The 20,138-nt window shown below is 43.5% G+C and overlaps 1 protein-coding gene across 1 annotated transcript in view; it reads left to right on the top strand.

Moving 5' to 3' along the window:
- Positions 1 to 2,978: 2,978 nt before the first annotated feature.
- Slc25a26 (solute carrier family 25 member 26) overlaps positions 2,979 to 20,138 on the top strand; it is a 129,010-nt gene continuing 111,850 nt past the window's right edge. The window contains exons 1-3 of the mRNA XM_057764890.1: positions 2,979 to 3,096; positions 16,242 to 16,398; positions 19,738 to 19,847. Coding sequence (XP_057620873.1) covers positions 3,064 to 3,096; positions 16,242 to 16,398; positions 19,738 to 19,847 — 300 coding nt within the window. The 5' untranslated portion in view covers positions 2,979 to 3,063. The remainder of the gene's footprint in view (positions 3,097 to 16,241; positions 16,399 to 19,737; positions 19,848 to 20,138) is intronic.

Raw genomic sequence — 20,138 nt, 5'->3', positions numbered from 1 at the left:
TTGTATTAATCTATTGCTTTCATTGGTTAATTAATAAAGAAACTGCCTAGGCCCATTTGATAGGCCAACCCTTAGGTGGGTGGAGTAAACAGAACAGAATGCTGGGAGAAAGAAGCCGAGTCAGTGAGTCGCCATGATTCTCCCACTCCAGACAGATGCAGGTTAAGATCTTTCCTGGTAAGCCAGCTCGTGGTACTACACAGAATATTAGAAATGGGTTAGGTCAATATGTAAGAGCTAGCCAATAAGAGGCTGGAACTAATGGGCCAGGCAGTGATTAAAAGAATACAGTTTCCGTGTAATTATTTTGGGTAAAGCCATGCGGGCAGCTGGGTGCCGGGGACGCAGCCCCGCCGCTCTTTTTTCAACAAGTTTATCCATGCATTAGCTGGTGGACATCGGGTATTTCCGTTTTCCCCGGTGTATATAAATCTCTTAACGATAGTGCAAAAGTTTTAGGTGCACTGCTTGTCTTTTACGGAGCCAATTTTACTTTATCATAGTTGTATAATATTAAATTAGGTTTGGCAAGACAGTGCACAAGTGGTTTTTCATCTTAGGCAACATTGGTCATTTTAATTTCAGCCACCACAGAGACTGTGTACAGTGTGTGTATAGTCCTCCCTCTTCTTTCTTTTTCAGAGACAAGTTCTTGCTTGCTATACAGATCTGATTAGCATGGTACTCATGAAGCCCAGGCTGGCTTTGAACTTACAGCAACCCTCCTGCCTTTGCCTTTTAGGGGCTGGGATTACAGGCAGGTATCATCATTATACCTGGCACACAGTGATATTTTATTGTGGTCTTGAGTTGCATTTCCCTATTGTGGGAGCCAGTTTCCAACATGGCAGCCATTGCTCTTTACTGACTTTCTGGTATTTAACTAGTCCAACCTAGTAGTATATACGAATGATTATATTACCAGTAAGCTTTTGTAAGAATGGCTACTGACTTCCTTCTGAGTACAGGTCATAAAAGACATTACAGTTTAACAGTTGTGGAAAGAGGGAGAATTAGTATTTCCCAGGGATGAGCCCCCTAATTGGTTATTCAATACCATGGATCAGCCCCGAAATCATGTACATAGAAAAACACTAAATGGACTCAGCAGCTTGTATTTGTGTGTGCGTGTGTGCACACGTGTGTAGTAGGGAACTGCGGGCTGTGTTCCTGCCGCCCCAGCTCCTGGTCACCTGGCTAGGTTATGCCCCGAAATAACAACACACAAACTGTATTCTTTTAAAGACTGCTTGGCCCATTAGCTCTAGCCCTTACTGACTAATTCTCATATCCCGATCAATCCATCTCTAATAATCTGTGTAGCATCAGTCTTACCAGGAAAGATTCAGCATGTCTGACCTGGCGGCTTGCTTCATCGTGTCTGGCTCTGAGAGGAGCTGCCCTGCATCTGCCCGGGAGAGGGGAGCATGGCATCTAAGCTCACTTCCTCTTCCTCCCAGCATTCTGTTCTGTTTACTCCACCCACCTATGTTCTAACCTATGAGGGCCAAGCAGTTTCTTTATTTTTTAACCAATGACCTTCCTCCATCACATGTGTGTGACAATAATCATCAAAGAAAAAGAAGTCATGAATTGAGAGGGAATAAGAGAGGGAATGGGAGGAGCTGGAGGGGAGAAAAGGAAAGGGAGAAAGGATGTATATTTTAATTAGAATTTAAAAATTGGGTCTATAAAGATGGCTCAGGGATTAAGAGTACTGACTTCCCCCTGAGAGGATCAGGGTTTGATTCCCAGCACTAACATGGTGACTGACATTTGTCTGTAACTCCAGTTACAGGAATTTATTTAGTTATTGATATATAATAAGAAACAACATATACTATATTAATATATGATATGCAATAAATACAATATTAGCATGTGTGAGCGAGTGTTGGAGGCAGGTGTAGAGGTTAAGATAACCTGTGGAAATTGGTTATCTCTTTCACCATATGGGTCCTGGGGAGTGAACTCATGTCTCAGGGTTTGCGGCAAGGGCCTTTACTTGCTGAACCATCTCATTGGCCCTGTATAACAGCATTTTGTTAGTAGCCATCTCCAGACTTGGTGACCAGCAGTGGCCCCCAAAGGGAGTGGCACTATTTGGAGGTGTGGCCTTACTGGAGAAAGTGTGTGGGGGGGCGGGCTTTGAGGTCTCTTAACTATCTTTCCCTCACACTGTGTGTGACTGTTCCCTACAAGCCCGGACACAGTACTCTCAGCTTCCGCACTACCTCTGCCCGCATGCCTGCATCATGTTAATGGACTGAATCTCTGAACTGCCAGGAGGCCACCCCATTTAAGGTTTTCCTTATACGAGTTACCGTGGTGTCATGGTGTCTCCCCACAACAATAAAAACCCTAGCTAAGACACCTACTAAGCGATCTCATTGGCCCTATCTAATTGGTTTTTGATAGGAGCTACCTCCACCCTTCCCTTTCTCACTTCTAATAACCAATCCCCAACTCTTTTGAATAAGTAAATTAATTTAATGGTAAAAACATGTCAGTGAAAATGGAGTATGCTACTTCTTTTGCGGGGGAGGGGGGAGGGAAGGAAACTTATTTTTAGCAATTTTTCTGATAATGGATTAACAAAAACCCAGACAGAACCTGCACAGAGAAAGCGAAGGAACAGCCTTTTTGGATTTAGAGTAGGAAACCACAGGCTGGCCTTCAGATGCAGGCAGTGCGGCGGGAGCCCAGTCCTTACTCCAGCCAGCCACGCTTCTCCGGGCTCTTCTCCCGGCTCTTCCCGTAGATTGCAGCTGGGGTCACCGGCGTGTGCGAGGTCCTTACTTACCGCATCTCGTCCGGGCTGCGGAAAGGCGGTAAGCAGGCGTCCAAGACACCTGAGACCCCAGGCTCCCAGCCTCCCCGAGATGGCTCAGCGCCAAGCACCGGCAGGTGCACGTGCGCGGTTGTTGTGGCGTGACGTCACGACACCGGCCCCGGAAGTACTTACCCTAAATCCCGCCCCCAACATGGCGGCGCCCAGTTCCTTGGGGCAGCACCTGCTTCTGCTTCACCTTTAATGTTAGCCTTGGAGGAGTCGGCGGGACCATGGACGGGCCGGGCTTCACGGCCTCGCTGGTGGTGAGTGCGGGGCAGGGTTGGGAGGCTGGGTGCAGGCGGCATGGGAGCCGTGGCCGCTTCTCTGCTTTGGCGCCTTCTTCCGGGTTTGCGCAGTGATCTGTCCTCGTGTCACTTGCAGCTAGGTCTAGGAGCAAACCTGTGGGCACCAAGAAAATCTGTTTTTAAAGTCAGGCGGGTCCTGCCGGGATTTCAGAGTAGACAGGAGTGCTTGACTCATTGTCTTTCTTTTCTTTCTTTCTTTCTTTCTTTTTTTTTTTTTAAAGGGGCGGGTGTTTGAGACAGGGTTTCTCTGTGTAGCCCTGGCTGTTCTGAAACTCACTCTGTAGACCAGGCTGGTCTTGAACGCAGAGATCCGCCTGGCTGAGCCTTCTGTGTTCTGGGATCAAAGGCGTGCGCTAATGCCTGGCTCTTTATTGTCTTCTTCACTCAAGGCAAAACAGCTTCCCTTATACACCACATTCAGTCTGAACTTGGGAATTATAGACACAGTATTAAGGAAAACATTCATGACCCTTACGTCCAAGACAATAACTTGTCTTTTTGCTGTATCTACACATTTAGTTCATAGTAATCTGCTTATTTTGCACCAAGTTTAGGCTTTGAAGAAGTACCAAGCACAAGTAGTTGTGGAGTTGATAGAATGTTTATTGTCTAATTCTTCTTTGAGGAGCCTGTTACAGCAGCTCTGGCAGGGGATACTAGACTCAGCAGATCCAAGGCAGATTGGTTGATTTGACTTCGTTGTGGAGGAGTGTATAGGTGCAGACTCGAAACGCCTTAATTTTTAAAATGCCCCCGCAATGAATAAATAGAAGCTCAGGGGCGTTGTTCACAGAATTAGCTAATGTTCTGGATGAAGGAGTTGGAGATACGGTGTTGAACAAGATACACCTCCCACGAGAGTCAGGTGTTTAGACAGTGCTGAAGTGAATTTTGGGGTAAGTGACAGAGACGGCTGGGTTCAGGATATTATGGGAATAGGCGAAAGGGAGGGGTGGCTTAGCCAGACATATGGGATCATAGTTTTAAGTTTAGGTTCATTGAAACTTGTGTAAGCCAGGCTACTAAGATATAAAGAAATATATGACTTCAGCGAGCGCTCTCTTATTGTGGGTGAGGCAGCAGCAGTAGTTTTGCCAGTTAACATTGCGGTTCTCAGAAATGATACATGTGCTTTACGTGTTACTCAATTCAGTTTTCACAAACAGCTGAGGTATTACCCTATTGTTCTAGATTGCTTTCTGTTCCGATAAAACACAGTCCAAAACCAACTCTGGAAGGGTTTTTACACTTATATGCCCTGATCACAGTCCGTCTTTGTAGGAAACAAAGACAGGAACTAAAACAGAGACTGGAGGAGTGCTGCTGTTTACAGTCTTGTTTGTCCTACTTTCTGGTACCACCCAGGGCCACCTACCTAGGGGTGGCACCATCCACAGTGGGCTGGGCCCTCCTACATTAATCAGTAATAAAATTTGCCCAACAGACTTGCCCACAGGCCAACTTGAGGGAGGCATTTTCTCCAGTGAGGTTCTCTTTTCCCAGAGGACTCTAGCTTGGAGCTCAGGCTCCACTCTTGGTAGTTTAGTGGTGGAGTCTGTGTTGTTAGCTGCTTCCTGATTGCTCAGATCAACAACAGTCGTGGTTTTAAAAACAGATGAGTGATGCCAGGTGGTGGTGGTGCATGCCTTTAATCCCAGCAGTCGGGAGGCAGAGGCAGGTGGATCTCTGTGAGTTCGAGGCCAGTCTGGTCTACAAGAGCTAGTTCTGGAATAGGCCCCAAAGCTCCAGAGAAACCCTGTCTTGAAAAATAAACAATAACAACAACAACAACAACAAAAGAAACAGGTGAGTGCTAGAGTTAGCAAAAGAAGAATGATTTAGAAATGAACATACAGGGGAACAAGAGGTGGCTTAGCAGTTGTGAGCACTTGCTGGGTTTGGTCCCCAGACCCACAAGGTGACTGCAACCATCTGACATTGTAGTTCCAGCAGGCAGATCTTTTGCCTTCTGGCCCCTGGGCACCAGGCGTGAATGTTGGTGCACAGATATACATACACACACAGGCAAAACAGCCATAGACATAAATAAACAAAAAGCCTAATACAATAAGCATATAGAAAAGTATATCCCTTTCATTGTTTGGTAAAGGTTCAAAGTAGGGAAAGTGGGCAGCAGTTCCAGGAAGTTGGATTTCGTTCATTGTAGCTGAAGAACAGTTTTTTTTCCCCTCTCATTACTGTTTGAGGCTACAAAGACTGCCTTTCCTTTCTCATGTTCCCCTTTCTCTTTAGGTGAGAAAGGGGCACTTGCAAAGGTTTAGTGTTTGGAAATTTAGCTGTGACTGATTTGGTAGGAAGTTTTGTTTCCACTTCCAAACCCTTAACACTCCATGCCGATCGCTACTCTAAGGTTTTATTACACAGACAAAATCTGTGTAAAAGAATGGAGTGTCAGAGAAGAGGAAGAAGTTCCATTTAATAGCTGTCCCACATTCACGAGCCAGGTTTGCTCTGGTAGAGCAGTGTTGCCCGTCCCCTCAGAGACTAGTGGTCTAGGGGGAGAGGTTAGAAACCAGGCTGTGGAGAGCTGAGTGAAGAGTGAGCAGACTTGAATTTAGAGGTTTTAATAGATGAATTTATTCATTGAGTTTAATATTTGAATGTAATCCTAATTCTTTGGTAGAGGACTCCTTAGTTTTTGTATGGTTTTAAATATTGGTATGACATATTGGCATTGGTAAACTTTGAAAGATTTAAGTAACAATGCAATTTCAAAACCATAGCTCATATATATTGATAGACCCAACTGCAAAAATAGTAGCCTACTTATATTGATAACTGGTTATGTGCCAGGCATTCTAAATATATGAGATCCACTCACGGTTGGGGCAGTGGCTCCGTGGTTAAAGTGCCTGCAGTGTAAGTGTGAGGATCCAAGTTCAGTTCCCCTTGGAGATGCTGGCTGGTATGGTGGCTCATCTGTAATTCCAGTGTTCAGGTGGGCACAAGGCATCCCTGGAACAAGCTGGCTAGCTAGACTAGCCTTTTGGTGATCTTTGGGTTCAACTGAGGGATGCTGCATAAGTGAACAAAGTAGAGAGACTTATGAGGAAGACTTCTAGACTTCTGACTCAAGGTTCGACTTTCACATACCTGTACCTGCACACACACACACACACACACACACACCCCACTCAACACATGCAAGCACAAATACACACCACACACAAACATATGACTAAAACAGGTTCATTTAATTGTATTTTATTTTATTTTTGGTTTTTCAAGACGGGGTTTCTCTGTAGCTTTGGAGCCTGTCTTGGAACTAGCTCTTGGAGACCAGGCTGGCCTTGAACTCACAGAGATCCACCTGCCTCTGCCTCCCACCACCACCCAGCTATTTTTTCCTTTTTTTTTTTTTTTTTTTAAAAAAAAACAACTACTGAATTGTACACTTTTTGTTTTTCGAGATAGGGTTTCTCTGTATAGTCCTGGCTGTCTTGGAACTCACTTTGTAGACCAGGCTGACCTCAAACTCTGAGATGCACCTGTCTCTGCCTCCCAAGTGCTGGGATTAAACAAGCCTGGCTTGTACGGTACACTTTATTTATTTATTTTTGCAGCATTGGAGGTGCTCATGTGTGCCGGGCAAGCATGCTACTACCTGTGACTGTTTTTCCCTCATTTTATTTCTCCTGTCCACTCTTTCCTTCCTTTTCTCCCCCAACTTCTTTTGTGGGTCAGGGTAGAACTCAAGTCTTCCTATATGCTAGACAGTTGCCATAAATCTAGCTACCGGACCTCTTTGTATTTAACTTTCATTTAATATGATTTATTTCTCAAAACTCTTGAAGCATACTCTTTCCTCCATTTTGTACATGAAGAAATAGAAATGAAATTGCCCTTAAGGAGAGGCCCTCCCACGAAGTTGGGCTGGAGCTAGCTCTGTCTGATAACAAACCAATAACAAACCTGTGTTCCCATGCAATAACTTAATCTGAGAGAATTTCTGAAAGAAATGGAAGAATAGTCAAGCCTGGTTCTACGGCTACCTTTGCATTCTTAAGAGTGGCCTCATTAAACAGATTGAACACCGCTGTCCTGTCAGGAGGGGCTGGGGAGTGGAAGGTTTCTGGAGAAGTGCCCCAGAATACAGGCCCCAGTGTGACTGGGAATGCTAAGAAATGCCACCATCTTACAATTGTGTATGTGGGGACGCATTGCCGTGTCAGAGGTTCTGGCTTAGCTGTCTAGCAAGCTGAAGGTCGCTGACCTGGCTTGCACTCTGAAGAATCTTTCGTTGTCACACATTATGGTTAGTACAAAGGAAAACAGGAACACAGTTTGAGAGGGGCAGAGGAGGTAGCTTTTCTCTCTAATTGGAAAGTTGGCATTGGCTTTGTGAGGAATGCAGCATTTGGTTGCTGCCAAATGAGTAGATAGACAGGAGTTTTGGCAGGGATATGTGTGTCTGTCAGGTGAAAAGGGGAGAAGAGAGTGAGGAACAGTGGGAAAACTGGTCTTCTGGGAATAAGTTGGGTAAGAGCGGCATTTCAGACTGAGAGAGAAACCCAAGCTGAAACAGAGATAGGAGAAAGTTCTGGACACGTTTGGGAACCATAGTTGTTGGAGTGGATGCACAGGTTGCTGGTCCAGGTTCTGTGGGTGTGTACAGGCTGTTCCAGGCTCTGGGAGTGTTCAGGTTGCTGGGCAGGCTCTGTGGGAGTGCACAGGCTGCTGGTCCAGGCTCTGGGTGTGCACAGGCTGCTGGTCCAGGCTCTGCGAGTGTACAGGTTGCTGGTCCAGGCTCTGGGAGTGCACAGGCTGCTGGTTCAGGCTCTGAGAGTGCACGGGTTGCTGGTCCAGGCTCTGGAAGTGCACAGGTTGCTGGGCAGGCTCTGGGAGTGCACAGGTTGCTGGTCCAGGCTCTGTGGGAGTGCACAGGTTGCTGGTCCAGGCTCTGTGGGAGTGCACAGGTTGCTGCTCCAGGCTCTGGGAGTGCACAGGCTGCCAGTGGAGAGGAGGGAGCATGGGTGCATGAGTGCCTACTCTTAGTTGTCCTTTGCCTAGTGCCTATCAAGTGCAGCCCGTGGGCTGAAGAGGTTTGAAGGACAGGTGTATTTATGTTGAATGGCTTTTACTTATGTTTTCAGTATTACTTATAAACTGTGAGCAATTAAAAAAAAAATACCGCAACCTCATTCCAGGCTTGCTTCTTGGGGTCACACATAAAGTTACACAATCTCAGAGGTGGGACTGTGCAGCGTGTCTTGTAGTATCACTTGATAAATTTAAGAGCATAATGTGTTTCTCTGCCAGTAGAGGCACAGATTTTTCTCTTTTTTGGTGCCGGCGCTTGAATCCAGAGTCTCACATGCCCAGAGTCTGTCTGTCTGTCTGTCTGTCTGTTTCTCTCTCTCTCTCTCTCTCTCTCTCTCTCTCTCTCTCTCTCTCTCTCTGTGTGTGTGTGGGGGGGGGGGGGAGTGAAAGGGTCTTGCCATGTAGCCTAGCTGGCCTGGAACTCATAATCTTACTACCTGTATTCCTGACTTCAGGAGAACAAGCCCAGTAAGCCTTGCTGTTGCTGTTTTCATGTTCTCTCTCTCTCTCTCTCTCTCTCTCTCTCTCTCTCTCTCTCTCTCTCTGTGTGTGTGTAGGTCAGAGGTCAACCTCCAGTATTGTTCTTCAAGAATTGCCCCACAATGCCATGATGCTTGCAAGATTTTGTCAGCTTGACATAAACTAGGGTCATCTGGGTAAAGGGAACCTCCCTTGAGGTAATGCCTCCAGGCCAGAACTGATGATGGGCTAGCCAGTGCTGCATAGTGAGACATAGTCTCAAAACAAAACAAACAAACCAAAAGAAAAAAGAAAATGCCCCACCAGATTGGTCTGTACACAAGTCTTTCGGGGGAGCATTTTCTTAGTTAATGACTGATGTGAGAGGACCCAGCCGGCTGTGGGTGGCCCCACTTTCGGGCACATGTTCTTGGGTTGTACAAAAGAGCAAGCTGAGTGAGTCCTGAAGAGCAAGTAGAATAAACCCTTTCCTCCCCAAGTAGCTCTTGGTCATGGTGTTCATCACAGCAATAGAAAGTAAACTAGAACATCCACCTAATGAGACAGAATCTTTTACTGGGACTTGGAGTGCAGGTAGGCGGGGAGTCAGCAAGTCCTGTCTCTGCCTTCCCAGTGCTGGAGTTACAAGTGCGTGTGTTGTACAGCACTGCCCTTTCAGCTGGACTGCAGCCATCTTCATGAGTTCAACTTTGCCTGCCTGCAAAACATCATCCCAGCTGGGCTTCTTGATTCTTGACATTCCTTCATAGGAGGAGGGGCGTGGGAAGGTCTTAGGATCCTCACCTGAGTATCTAGCTACCTTTTCTAGCCAGTTGTAAACGAGCTGCCCTAGTTGCTCCTGGCTTCCAGGAACAATTAGAGTATACTGGCTGGGGAAGAGCAGAAGGGGGCACTCCATCTGTGGGGTCATGGAGAAGTCATCATCCATGCAGAGCTGCTTCGAGGGCACCCATGCTCCTCTGGTCCACCCACGAGCTCATCTATGTTCTTTCTATAAGTAAGCCTGATAAATACGGATTTCCTAGGGGAACTTTGGGGAAATTGAACTTTCATTTATCATTAGAAGCTTAGAATGGGGTAGGGTGGACGTTGCCTCATCCCCACCACAGAGACAATTCTCAGACAGTAAGCCAGCTTTTCACCTGGGTGCTGGAGATTGCAGTTCAGGTCCTTAAGCTTGTATCCAGGCTCTTTACCAACTCAGCTGCCTCCCCAAGACCTTGTGCATATGCACCCTCTCCCCCAATTTTAGCCAGCGTCTCCCTATGTTGCTCTGGTTGGCCTTGAACTTACAGAGATCTGCCTGATTTTTGCTACAACTATTTCTGCAATAAAACATCCTTGTGTATTAGAAAGTTTAATGTATGGAAGAAATATTGAGGAATAAATTAGCTGGGTGAAAGACATAATATTTAAAAATATTTATTTTGCCAACTTGTCTTCTAGTAGATTATTTCTATTAACAGTGTCCAGAGAATTAATATTTAAATGTTTTTAAATTTAACTTTAATTTTTTTATTTCATTCGTGATAAGGAAGTGTTTTCTCATTTTATTGGTCATTTGTATTTTTACTTTTTTTTCCTTCTTATTTTAGAGATGGGGTCTTGCAGTATTTTCTAGTGACCTCTGACTCTTTATTTAAAAAAATATTTATTTATTTATTATGTATACAATATTCTGTCTGTGTGTATGTCTGCAGGCCAGAAGAGGGCACCAGACCTCATTCCAGCTCCACATGAGCCACCATGTGGTTGCCGGGAATTGAACTCAGGACCTTTGGAAGAGCAGGCAATGCTCTTAACCACTGAGCCATCTCTCCAGCCCCCAACCTCTGACTCTTAAATAAGAGGAGTGACCACCAGCCTAGCTTGTTTGAGTTTTGTTTCTTCCCCAGAGGATAGGTGTTGATTGGTTTTGCCTTTTGCTCTTTTAAAATCTAGTATATGTTTTACAGGTTGGTGTGCAGTGCCTTCTGAAATATGAGGAACATCTTTTAATTGTATTTGCTGAGTGCTTTCGTGTGCTGATGCTAGGAAGGTATTTGTGAACAAAATATAGACTTTCTAACCCAGTGGGGCAGATATTGAACCAATGGTTTGATGCCCAACTGTGTCGTCAACAATCTGGCTGAGAGGGTGCTTGAGTGGTAGAGCGTTTGCCTTACCAGCATGTGTGGAGTCCTGCATACAGTCCTCGGCACTACATCAAAAGTAACATTTTGATTACAGTCTAGAAACAGCATCTAAACTCAGTTAAGGGTGGGGAGTCCTCTAGGGCTTGTTTGAAAGGAGGAAACCAGATTACGGTAGTGGAAAGGCAGGACCAGGCTTTGGTCCTCATCCTCAGGGCTGCTGGAGGGTTGGGAGATGGGTAGAGTGGAGCCTGCAGGATGAAGTTGGCCTGGTGAGCCTGTCTTTAGTATAGGGAGGCTGGAGTCCTGCAGGGAGAATGAGTGGCCATTGTGGGAGGAGACCAGGGTCACAGGAAGCAGGGACAGTGGTTTGAGATGTGGAAGATAGCCGGTAGATGACTGATGGCCCTTGAATGTGCAGTTGGCCGAAAACATCAGGAGAAATGACTTCCCAAGAAGCCGTGCTGGTCTAGCTGGGTCAGTTGTCCTTTGTGCTGCTGGCTAGTGTTGGGTTTGCTTATATCACACAGGTGTTTTAGGTTTTATCCTGAAAAGAGAGCCATGGTGATTTTCACATTGCTGTCCAGCCAGTGTCTGGAAAAAGGTTTGGTAGCATGCAGTTTTGACCTTTTCAATTCCTAGAGCAATTTCCAAACAATAGTTGCATAATTTCAAAACAGCAATCACTTCCCCATAGCATGCCAGGACTTCTTACAGATGCTGACTTCAGGCAGAGCATGTGTTTTATCTACACTGATGTGTTTGAGGTCTTGGTTAATTGTTGGTTTGTGCCCAGCTTGTGAGTTTTCTGCCCCATCCCATTTTATCTTGTTTTGAATTTATAGTATATAGTCACTTTTCAGCTTAAGCCACTCAAAATTTTGAGCTTAGTCATTTGCCCGATATCCTTTTTGGCAAGCTTAAAGAACAAGAGAAAATGATAGTGTCTCTTATAATCCAGTATTGGCTTGTGGTTATGCACAAAGTTCCTGTCAAATTGCACACATTCCATAAAGGTTTTGCTTAAATGTTAAATATATTGTGTGCCTGAATAGACACTCTTAGATTTTCTGTTTTTCATTCTCATAGAGTTAAATGACATTTTGGTTATAGAAGCTTGAAATTCACACAAGCAATTAGTAACTTCTTATTTCTGTTTCACTAGATCAATAGATTGCATCTGGTCATTTTATCCTCAGAAGATAAGGACTCTGATGAAAAGAGGTTTAGAAGATCAACTCGTGCACAGCGACCGTACATTAAGAGAGTAACTTATTTATTAAAGTGTAGCACAGATAGCCAGCATTTTTCTGAATTTGCTGAAGATTAAAGAGAAATTAGGGTGCAGCTTGGGTGTATATCACATGTCCTCACTAGATTTTGTTCTGTGTTCTGAGAGAAGGCAGGCAGAATGTTTATTCGCCGAACTGCATAAAATTCCTTTTGAAAACTTGAAAGGGGGCCAGAGGGTTGCTCAGTTCCACATCACAGTGAGCCTCTTCGAGGGTGCCGAATGCCCATCCTGTCTCCACAGAGAACGGCGCACCTGTCTGTTCTTTCCCTTCTTCCTTTGTGGCTCCAGTGAGTCTCCCATCCTGGCCCCGGGCTACAGCAGGTGTGTGCTGCTGCTGTGCCTGGCCTACTCATTTTAGTACTCTTTGCAGCCCTCTCCTGACACATCTCAGAGCTCTTTGGTGACATCGTTTTAGGGCATTCACATCATAGTCTTTATGGTTATTTTATGTCTTTTAGACTGATCATGTAGTATCCCAGTATTAATGCATTTGCCAATCTGTTTTAGCTTTTACTAATTCACTTGTATTATTTAACTAAAAATAGCCATTGCGCTGTTTCTCACCAGCGTTCTTTCCCCACTTGACTCTTGCAGGTTTTGTGCTGAAAGGCGGGTAGAGCAAGTCGATCTATTGAACACTAAGCTTCTCCCAAACTGAAAAGTTTGTAAGCTCAAAGCTTAGATTAAATTTGAACTTTGCCCTTAAGTGTGAATAGTACCTACTCTTTTCCTTTTCTCCTCCTTTCTTTGCCATGGACACATACTTTTTAATTTTTAAATTTCTGTATTTCAAAGAGATTATGCTCATATGGTTTGATACTAAAAAGATGGAAATGGTTGGCAAGCTTCTTACAGATTGCTCTGAGGACTCTGATCTGCAGTGGTTGATCTACCCACCACAAATGGTGCTTTAGACCTTTCAGGGCACTGTGTTTGGATTTGTAGTTTTCTTGGTGGATAAGAATTATTAGCTGTCTGAAAATGTAAGACCCCCAAAAGTTGTTATGCAGATTTAGTACCCAGTAGTCAAAAGACAGACTAAAATATAAGTCTGATTTGGATGTAGGATAAGTTGTTGAAGAGCATAAAAGCACTATAGAATGGTCTGTATATGGTATGCTGTCCATTTTTATTTACTTAATTAATTTGGAGACAATCTCCCTCTGTAATCCAGGCTGATCTTATATTCCAGGTCCTTCTGACTCAGCCTCCTCAGTGCTGGAATTACAGATCTATGCCATTACATCTGGGTACTCTCTTTTGCTTTTATTTATTTTCACTTTTTACTCAGACTTAAAAAAAAACTAGAATATATCACTTTCTTCTTTCTTTGTCCTTGTTCCCTTCTACCTCATGTTGCTTCTGCCAGCCCTTTCCATGCCCCCAAATCCCTCAAATTAATGGCCTCTTTTGATTGTTATTGTTACATAGAAAAGTGCATAAGTATATAAATACAATTCCTGAGTCCTTTGGTGTGGCTTGTGTGTGTATGATTTCAGGGCTGACAAGTTTGTATTGGGTAACCAATTAGGGGCTCATTCCTGGGAGGGTAATTCTCCTTCTCCCAGCATTGTTAGCTGCCTATAGGTTTTTGTCTATGAGTGGGGCCCCTTGAGAGTTCTCCCTTCTGTGTTATCTTGTCTATTGACATTATCATTGTTCAGGTCTTGTTTGGGTAGCTGCTTTATTGAGGTATCATGGGTGTAACTTCCTGTCACCTCTAGGAGACACAGTCCATAGCAGACTTCTTTCTCCTCTTTAGTGAGTGTTCCCCATTGATGCAGGAATTATGCTGTAGATGTATCAGTTGGGACCAGGCATTCCATGATCCTTGATTTCTGCACATGACCTGTTGTGGTTTTCAGTAATCATCTCCATTTGCTGTAAAGAGAAACTTCTTTAGTGAGAGGTGAGAGCTACACTTACCTGTGAACATAAGGATACATTTTAGCATGCAGGTAGGAGTTTCTGCTGGTCTAATAAAGTGATGGTGTTGGATTCTCTTCTCGGATTCATGACCTCACTAGTTCCAGTTAGTTGGTTAGGTTTCTAGTACCAGGCATGATGTTCCTCTTGTTGAGTGGATCTTAAGTCAACTAGACAGCCACCAAGATGTGACTGCCACTCCTACACCTTTAGGGATAGCTTGCTATGGTGGTCATCGTTAAAATTCACTGTTGTCACAGCTGGCTAGGACTATTGGTTACTTCCTCCCTTGGCAGCGTGGGTAGTTCTGATACTGTGAAAGATAGGACCACTGGAAGAAGGCTTTCAGGTTATTTCCAGTCCAAATCCTCAGAGTCCAGAGTCCTGCGTGCAAAGTGTCTTCAGCAATAGGAACTACCCTCAACCTCTGAGAGGCAGCCCAGGGCAATAGCAATGGCCTGTTTTGTTTTGGGAGTCACTTTGACTCCCAAATGGAGGTTTCTCATGCCTAGTACTGCAGTGTAAGCTCAAGTGGATAGCTTCATTTAAGAGTCCCCCCACTCTCTCTTGCACTGTGTATAATTTCAGGTAAATATAAAATAATATGATCCTTTGATGCTTTGTCTAATATCCTTGGTGTTTTTGTCCCTCCTCTCTCCCTCTCATTCTATTTTATTTTGACTTCCCTCCCCCTGCCATAAACAGAGTTTCCTTCTCTCCCCCCTTCCCGCTTCATTTCACCCGAATCTGCTATTTCTTTCTCTAGCCCCTACCATAGTTGGTTTTTTTTTTTTTTTTTTTTTTTTTTTTTTTTTTTTTTACTTTCATGGTCCTAAAGTCACTACAGGTTATACACTTAGTGAATATTCTGAGTTAGGAAGTGCAGTTGAGAGAGAACATGGTCACCTCACTCATTATAATCTTTCCTAGTTCCATTTACCTGCAAATTAAATTTATTTTTTTTAACAGCTAAATAGTATTCCATTGTGTATAATTGTACCATCACACTTCAAAGGTCATCCTTGATTGAGTAACAAGTTCAAGGCTCCTTTGGTCTACCTGAAACCTTGTCTTCAAAGGGGGGATGGGGCTCACTGACCATTTACCATAGTTGAGTTCATAAGCTTCAGGTTTAGTGAATTACTGTCTCAAAAATTAAGGTAAAGAGCAATCAAGAAAAGATGCCTGATGTCTGCCTCTGCTCTCCACACACCCACAGGAATAGTACATACACCACATACAAAATTTTAAAAAGAAATCAAAATAAGTAAGAAAAAAGTACCCCACCTTCCTGGACGTAGATAGAAGACCTTCATCTTCCCACAGGGCAGAGAATTTGGACTGCTCTTCAGTATCCAGAGGGAGGGGGAATGGTGTGGGGGGAGGAGAAGAGGAGTGGGGATAGGGGGAGGGGAGTGGGGGGAGGGGGCAATATTTGGGAGGAGGGGAGGGAAATGGGAAACGGGGAGCAGGTGGAAATTTTAATTAAAAAAGAATAAAAAAAAAGTTTAAAAAAAAAAAAAAGAAAAAAGTACCCCATGTTTGCCTACATGTGACTGTGGTAATTTTGGAAAGACAGAACAAGAAACTACAAAGAGTAGCTTCTTGAGTAACTAGGGTACTTTATACTCTTTACCTGTCTTTTTATTTTTTTAATGGCTGTTTAAACAGTTATTGAATTTATGAGTAAATTAAGAATGAACTTTAATTTTGTTTTAAGAATAAATTTAATTCATTAAAACTCATCTAAAAAGTAAAGATATGTACAAGTTGCAAGTGTAGCACAATTTGTAAGTGTTTTATTTTCTTATTAAAAATGCAAGTCCTGGGGGCTGGAGAGATGGCTCAGTGGTTAAGAGCTTTGCCTGCTCTTCCAGAGGTCCTAAGTTCAATTCCCAGCAACCACATGTGTTCACAACCATCTGTAATGAGATTTAGTGCCCTCTGGCCTGCAGGGATACATGCAGGCAGAACTCTGAATACATAATAAATAAATAAAATCTCAAAAAAAAATGCAAGTCCTTTGAGTATTGCAAAGAAATTGGTGGACTCAAAGATGTAAGAAGCTGTTTAAAGACTCTCTTGGGGCTGGGGATGTATCTCAGATGTGGAGCACTTGTCTAGCGTGGGGAGGGAGAAAAGGCTGCTTTCTTGTCCTCCATGCCTGAGAGCTCACTGTTCTCTTCCCTCTTCCCCCTCCTTTTGCACAGGCTGGAGGAGTAGCAGGCGCCTCTGTTGACTTGATCTTGTTTCCTTTGGATACTATTAAGACAAGGCTGCAGAGTCCCCAAGGATTCAACAAGGCTGGTGGTTTCCGTGGAATATATGCTGGCGTCCCTTCTACAGCTGTGGGGTCCTTTCCTAATGGTAAGGGTGTTCATATTCACACCACTCAGAAACCATGAGAGTGGATTTATTTTCAGAATAGTTTAAGATGTTACCTACAGAAAGTTCCTTACGTGTTACAGCTGATCTTCTGGATTTATGTTTTGTTCTTTGATTATATTTAAACAGAATGTAGAGAGTGTTATAAATTCCATTCCAGGATGTTTATACAGAAAAAGAAGATAATCTTTTAAAAATGGTGTTGCTGTTTAAATCCCCAGTTTAGAATCTTTAAAATGTTGCATTTTCATCATGATTCCTTAGAGCAGTTTTTTTGTTTTGTTTTTGTTTTTTGTTTTTTGTTTTTTTTTTTTTGTTTTGTTTTTTTGTTTTTTCGAGTGGTTTTAACCTTGCCTGCACGCCAGAATTTTCGGGCAGCTTTATAAAGGTGTCTTGGAAGCCTCCTAGGTGAGCCCAGCATGGAGCGGGTTGGATGGTGCCTGCTTGGGAATGTGAGCAAGTGAGACAGAGAGGCATTTTCTTAAATTGCTCTTTGCCGAGGACGGCACTTCGCCGGGTTGTCCTGGATACTCTCCTGCCAGTGCCTGTTGTTTGGGTTTTAAAGTCCTGTCATGACTTTTGGTATTTTCATGGGGTAATAAGGATGATGTGTTTTATTTCAGAGATAACACTTCTGAGGTTATCTCTTTTCAGCACTTACCCAATTTTAATTGTCTACCAATGGGCGCTTTATATTTCTTTTGGTTTGTACCCAGGACCTTGCATGTGCTGAGCAGTGTTCTCCCGAGCTGTGTCCACCTCCCATCTCCCAGTCCCGATGGATGCTTTTAATGCTCACAAGTAAACTGAACCAGCTAGCAAAAATGGTACACAGCTTGTACCCACAAAATCATGGCTCTAGGGCTTTTTTTTTTTTTTTTTTTTGGTTTTTCGAGACAGGGTTTTTCTGTGGTTTTGGAGCCTGTCCTGGAACTAGCTCTTGTAGACCAGGCTGGTCTCGAACTCACAGAGATCCACCTGCCTCTGCCTCCCAAGTGCTGGGATTAAAGGCGTGTGCCACCACTGCCCGGCTCTAGGGGCTTCTTAAATCCTGGGGTTCGTTTTCCCTCTTCTCTTTTTCTAGGATAATGAATGACTGTATTAACTTGATGCTCATGTGCCCATCAGTGCAGAGAAAAGGTAGTCTTTCTGCCCTTTTCTTGTCAACTTCACTTTCTTCCCCATCCTCAAGGAGTCGCTCAGGCGACCCTACTGAGCTGTTGTTGAGCCCCCACTGCATAATGCATGTACAGTGCACACTTTTTAGTATGGACAAAGGTTCAGGCTTGTCCCAAGTAAAATGACCTGATCAACAAGTAGCTTAAAGCCACGTGGATATCAGTGGCCCACCTGCAGGAATTGGGGTACAATTAGTCTCAGGTGTGTCCACACGCTGGCAGTTGAAAACCCCAGGGCAATACTCTACAGATAAGTTTGAGGACCTTTGAGCAAGCCATGTGCAGAGAACTCTACTCTATGCTCATAGCTTTTGGTCAGTAGTTTTTGTTGCTTTTGTGGTTCACTCTCACATATTACAGTTAGGGTTCAGGCAGGTGTGACATCACCGGTGGTGTATGTGGTACACGGTACTGTGATTAAGCTCACAAGACTGTTTTACGTTCTTCTCCAAGGCATTTACATATAGGATAGGATTTTGATTTTGTTTGTGTGTGCACACACACGCATGAGCATCTATACATGTGTGTTTGTGTGTCTGTCTGTCTCTGGGAAGGCTAAGTTCAAAATTTTTGCCATTTATACTACAAAGTGCAGGAGACAAAGTCAAAGCAAATCCTTCTAGAAATGGGGTTTTCTGTAAATTTTGGATGAGTCAAAACTTCTCATTGTGAAAATGTTATCCTTTTGTTATTGGTTAGCCTCTGTCTAGTCTGGGTGCAGAATCCACCGGAACCATCAGTGACTATGGACATTTCTGAGAACAGAACCAGCTGCACAGGCAAGGGACTGAGAGGGTGTGGGGAGTTCTTTTAAAGAGCCCCATTCCTTTTTGGACAAGAACATAACAGAAGAAGCACCAGTCTGGCTGGGGCTTTGTTCTTTGGGGGTGTAAAGTGGGGGCAATGGTTAGCTCACCTCCTCTTCCCTTTTTTTCTCAGAGCTTTTAGAGTTGCACTGTGCCATCATTTCCAACTCTCGAGCCTTTTTGGCTCTACCTGTGTGGCAGGGGCTGGAACTTAAGTCTCTCCTTCACAAAAGTAGCTGTAAATGACAGTCTTGAGGTGCTTGATGGTGGAACCTAGGAACCTTCAGCTGCCTCCTTTCTCTGGGGGTGGGGCGAGGCTTAGGGGTGTATGCATCTGCAGACCATAGAGCAGAATGCTGTAGAGCCCTTATATTTGGACGTGTGTGAATGGGCCAGAGTGGGGGAAACAGTGTGAGAAGTCACATATGGGAATTGACCAGACACAGCGACATCACAGCTGTTGTGTTTGTAATTACTCGTGCAAGCAGCCCCTTACACACTGGGTGACTTTGGGAAATGATTTATTTATTTATTTATTTTGGTCAGGTTGTTTTTCTGAGTGTTTAATGCTCTCATGTCCTTCAGAAGATGAATTTGTTGTTCAATATCTTCTTCTGAAAGAGGTAAAAATAAATCTCCTGCTTGGTAGTGCACAGAAAGTTTTAAAGCCTCGTGTGCAACTCTGATTGTAGCAATACAGGTAGCTTTCAACTGATTTCCTTTTTTTTTCCTCCTTAGATAGTCTCAGTGTATAACATGTCTATTCATCCTGGAACTTGCTATATAGACTAGACTGGCTTAAAACTCACAGAGATCAGCCTGCCCTCTCTCCAGTGTGCTGGAATTAAAGGTGTGCACTACCAAGCCTGGCACTGACTTCCACTTTTAATGAAATAGTTGATTGTTTTCATGTTTGTTTTATAAAGATGATTTGAAGTAGTGAAAAGTAGCATAGTTATTTGTATAATCTGCAGTAAACATTGTAGAATCGACATTTACTTAAGTCTTAACCTATGTGTAACTCAGCAGCTGCTTGTTTTTACGACTATATGTAATATTGTTTTGGGTCTGTAAGACCCACAGTCCTTTCTAAGAAGTTTGCTAGGAAATGAAGCCAGGCTGCCCGCTGAGTGCACTCAGATGGGGATCATGTCTTCTGCATTTCTCCAAGTCCAAGGTCAATAATGTAGTTCAGACTTGATAGTTCTATTTGAGGGTGGAAAAAGGTGTGTACTTGCCAGTTATTATCTCATAATTAATTATTATTGTCACAACTTTTGAGAGACATTACTAAGTAGGTGAGATATTTACACTTAAAAGAGATTTTTACATTTCAGCTGCTATGTTTTTTCTCACCTATGAATATGTGAAATGTTTGCTGCACACCGACTCAGCTTCACACTTCAGGCCCGTGAAGCACATGCTGGCTGCCTCTGCAGGAGAAGTGGTAAGCAATAGGCTACATGATAAAGTATTTCAGAAATGCAAATTGTGTTTGCTGGTGCAGGGAATTGCTTCATTTTTAAAATTTAGGTGTCTTTTAACTGATAGATAAAAATCTAAAAATTGTACCTTTTAATGCAATGCTTTAAAACATATATTGTTTAACATTATTTATGTTGTTTATTTTGGTTCTAAGGATCAAATTTAAAAACCTTTAAAATGATATACAAACTCTGTATTACTGTATCAGATTCTGTTGTGTAATGACTATATTAGAGTACATGTATTTATCTCC

This window comes from Chionomys nivalis, chromosome 1 (genome assembly GCF_950005125.1).
Source record: "Chionomys nivalis chromosome 1, mChiNiv1.1, whole genome shotgun sequence".
Taxonomy (NCBI): Eukaryota; Metazoa; Chordata; class Mammalia; order Rodentia; family Cricetidae; genus Chionomys; species Chionomys nivalis.
The sequence above is the reverse complement of the archived record's forward strand: the minus strand, read 5'-3'. Positions and strand labels throughout refer to the sequence as shown.